We start from the raw sequence: 2,563 nt of genomic DNA, 5'->3' as shown, positions 1-2,563 counted from the left end.
GGGACTTTGTAAAAATAAATGTTGGCTAAGTTAAAAAACTTTGAAGAGAAAAAGCTTAAGTTAAGAAAAGACATCTTTAAGTAGTCCAGGACTATTTTTAGTGAACCACCTATTTAATCTTAGCTAAACTTTTAAAGAAAGGAAAATAAATAAAACACTGAAGAAGTCCAGATCATTTTGAACTTAATTCTATGTCTATAGAGACTCAGGTTGGCTGAGGGGTTGGGGTTATCTCCTTCTTAAAGTTCATTGCTGGTGATCCCCATCTATTACACGAATACTGTTCTAAAGTTCATGTTCTAAGCGATTTAATATGGATATATATTATAATTGTACGATTTAATATTAATTATACGAAGCGATTTAAATATGCTGAATAAACCTGGCTTAGGTGGTTGAAGGGCCTGGGGGGGCTTCAGGGTGAAGCGTGAAGTAGTATTAGTATACATAGGCGGTTATGGGCTGTGTTTATGACTTCTCCTCCGTGAAGTTTTAAAGAAAACAAATAGTACCCGGAGGACTTTTGGCCTCGGTCACTAAATAAAGTCAGGATGGTAGTGACGGAATGAATATCACCATTTTTCAAACTTTGTTATTTTAAAAGTTTAAAGTAATACCCAAGCTCTAACCCTCTAACTAATTAAAAGACTAAACTTTAGGAAGCAACTTAGCAAAACATTTCAAGTACTAACAGACAGATAAATAATCAAATCCATTATGTTGAATGCTGAAGTTTTCGGTAAAATAACATCCATGGATATAATTTATAGGGTGGTTTTATTGAGAAGGGATATTCTCTTCTAGTAACTCAACCATTATCTGACCCCCCCTTTTTTAATATCAATGTTACATGTTGTATCGATATTGGTCTATAAAAGTTTACTACCTTCGAAGGCTACAAAAACTAAAGATGTTTACTACCCACGTGGGTAAAGGTCAAGTGTTATGGATGAACTACATCTACATTGAATGCATAGAGACACTTTACCGTTTGAACATTTAATAATCAGAAATAGAAGAAAACAGTGTTACTAGCTAGACACATTTTTCCAGAGTCCGTACTGGGGGGTTTTTTTTTTTTTTTTTTTTTTTTTTTTTTTTTGGTAACCTACAAACTCTAACATTGATGAAGTTTAAACAGAAAGGATTAATCTTTGGGATTTCTAAGAGTTTAAATAATTTTCTTTATCTTTTTATGAGTATTGCTTATTGCTACTATTCCTTCCGAAAAGAGAACGCCCACAACAAATTATTCACATTCGACTGCCCAAGCACTGTTCAAGTATAAAGCTCTTCCAATACAAAGTTCTGTTTTATTTAAATTAATATCAGAACATTCAGAACAGTAGGTAACATTAAATTTAGAGTAAAGTAATCGTATTGTTTCTCAATTAAACCTATAACCCACAAGGTGTTGTTGGAGTTAATTGCTTATTTTGACTACCGTTAAAAAAGAGTTTTCGATGAGAAAGTTAGATTGGTACTTCTATAGTACTTTGGTAGAATTATGAGTAGTACGGTATGCCTGAATCCTGATTGTTACTGCGCTATCTGCTATCTTGTTTTTGCTCACTGTGAGTTATTGTTTCATCTCCGATTTTGACAGAGTACACACTAACTAAATGAAAAATATTCGGGTGTACTAACTTATCCACCCTATTTGGGTCGTGTAACTAACTTGTCCTGTTTCGGTCATGTTCACAGAAATGCTCCACTCAGGGGATCTCTCCTCCTCTATGGAGTCCCTCTCCTACGAGAGCGGAGCGGGTAATTCCTCCCCCGGAAGTGGTGTCCACAGCCATCAGCGAACTAAACGAATGAGGACGTCGTTCAAACACCATCAGCTGAGGACGATGAAGAGCTACTTCAACATCAACCAGAATCCGGATGCCAAAGATCTCAAACAGTTGGCGCAGAAAACCGGGCTGTCCAAACGCGTGTTACAGGTAAGAAGGGGAGACGGTCACGGAGTCCCGGACCGAGGGCCCATGGGATAGTAGACCGAGCTTGAGGCTCAACAACAACAACAAAAAGTTTCCTCGAGGAGGTGTTGGTCTTTCGATTCCCGCCTGGCTCGAATTTTGTCCTAAACAGATAAGGTTATTTCTCAACACGGTTTCCTTCTCTCTTCGCTTTTGGGACGATACGACCTCAGCAGTTACAGTTTTTCCCCTATCAAACCTCTCTAAAAAAGTATTGGTCTCGGTTCTTGAAACCTTCTCAAAAGATAATTATTTCAAAACGAAGAATTAGTGGATGTGCCAAAATCACTTTTCTAACAAACATTACCTAGTTGACATTTTTGACAAGGACAGGCTTACCTATGTCCTTGGTATCAACTTGCTTTGAAGAAACTATTTCTATTGGTGACAATTTGTGTAGAATCTTGTACCTTTTTATTATAAGTAGATAGATATAGGTATACAAGGTGATCAGACACAATATTCTCAGGTATAGGTAGGTACTTTTTAATCACGCGTATTTTAAACGACCCTCTGAAGGTCAGTCCATTTTGTAAACAAACCGCAGTGTTATGGCTGCAAAAATGTGGCCTGTCAAATTG

General features: G+C 36.9%; 1 protein-coding gene across 1 annotated transcript in view; it reads left to right on the top strand.

Moving 5' to 3' along the window:
* The window catches only part of LOC103506619 (protein apterous-like), a gene marked incomplete at its 3' end in the record, with an annotated part of 7,368 nt that extends 5,422 nt beyond the window's left edge, over nt 1-1,946 (top strand). The window contains exons 3-4 of the mRNA XM_008471015.1: nt 1,201-1,271; nt 1,705-1,946. Of these exons, the coding sequence (XP_008469237.1) occupies nt 1,201-1,271; nt 1,705-1,946 (313 nt within the window). The remainder of the gene's footprint in view (nt 1-1,200; nt 1,272-1,704) is intronic.
* Between the last annotated feature and the right edge of the window lie 617 nt (nt 1,947-2,563).

The sequence above is a fragment of the Diaphorina citri genome, unplaced genomic scaffold (genome assembly GCF_000475195.1).
Source record: "Diaphorina citri unplaced genomic scaffold, Diaci psyllid genome assembly version 1.1 scaffold251, whole genome shotgun sequence".
In the NCBI taxonomy this organism is placed as follows: domain Eukaryota; kingdom Metazoa; phylum Arthropoda; class Insecta; order Hemiptera; family Psyllidae; genus Diaphorina; species Diaphorina citri.
This window is presented reverse-complemented; position numbering and strand designations above follow the sequence as displayed.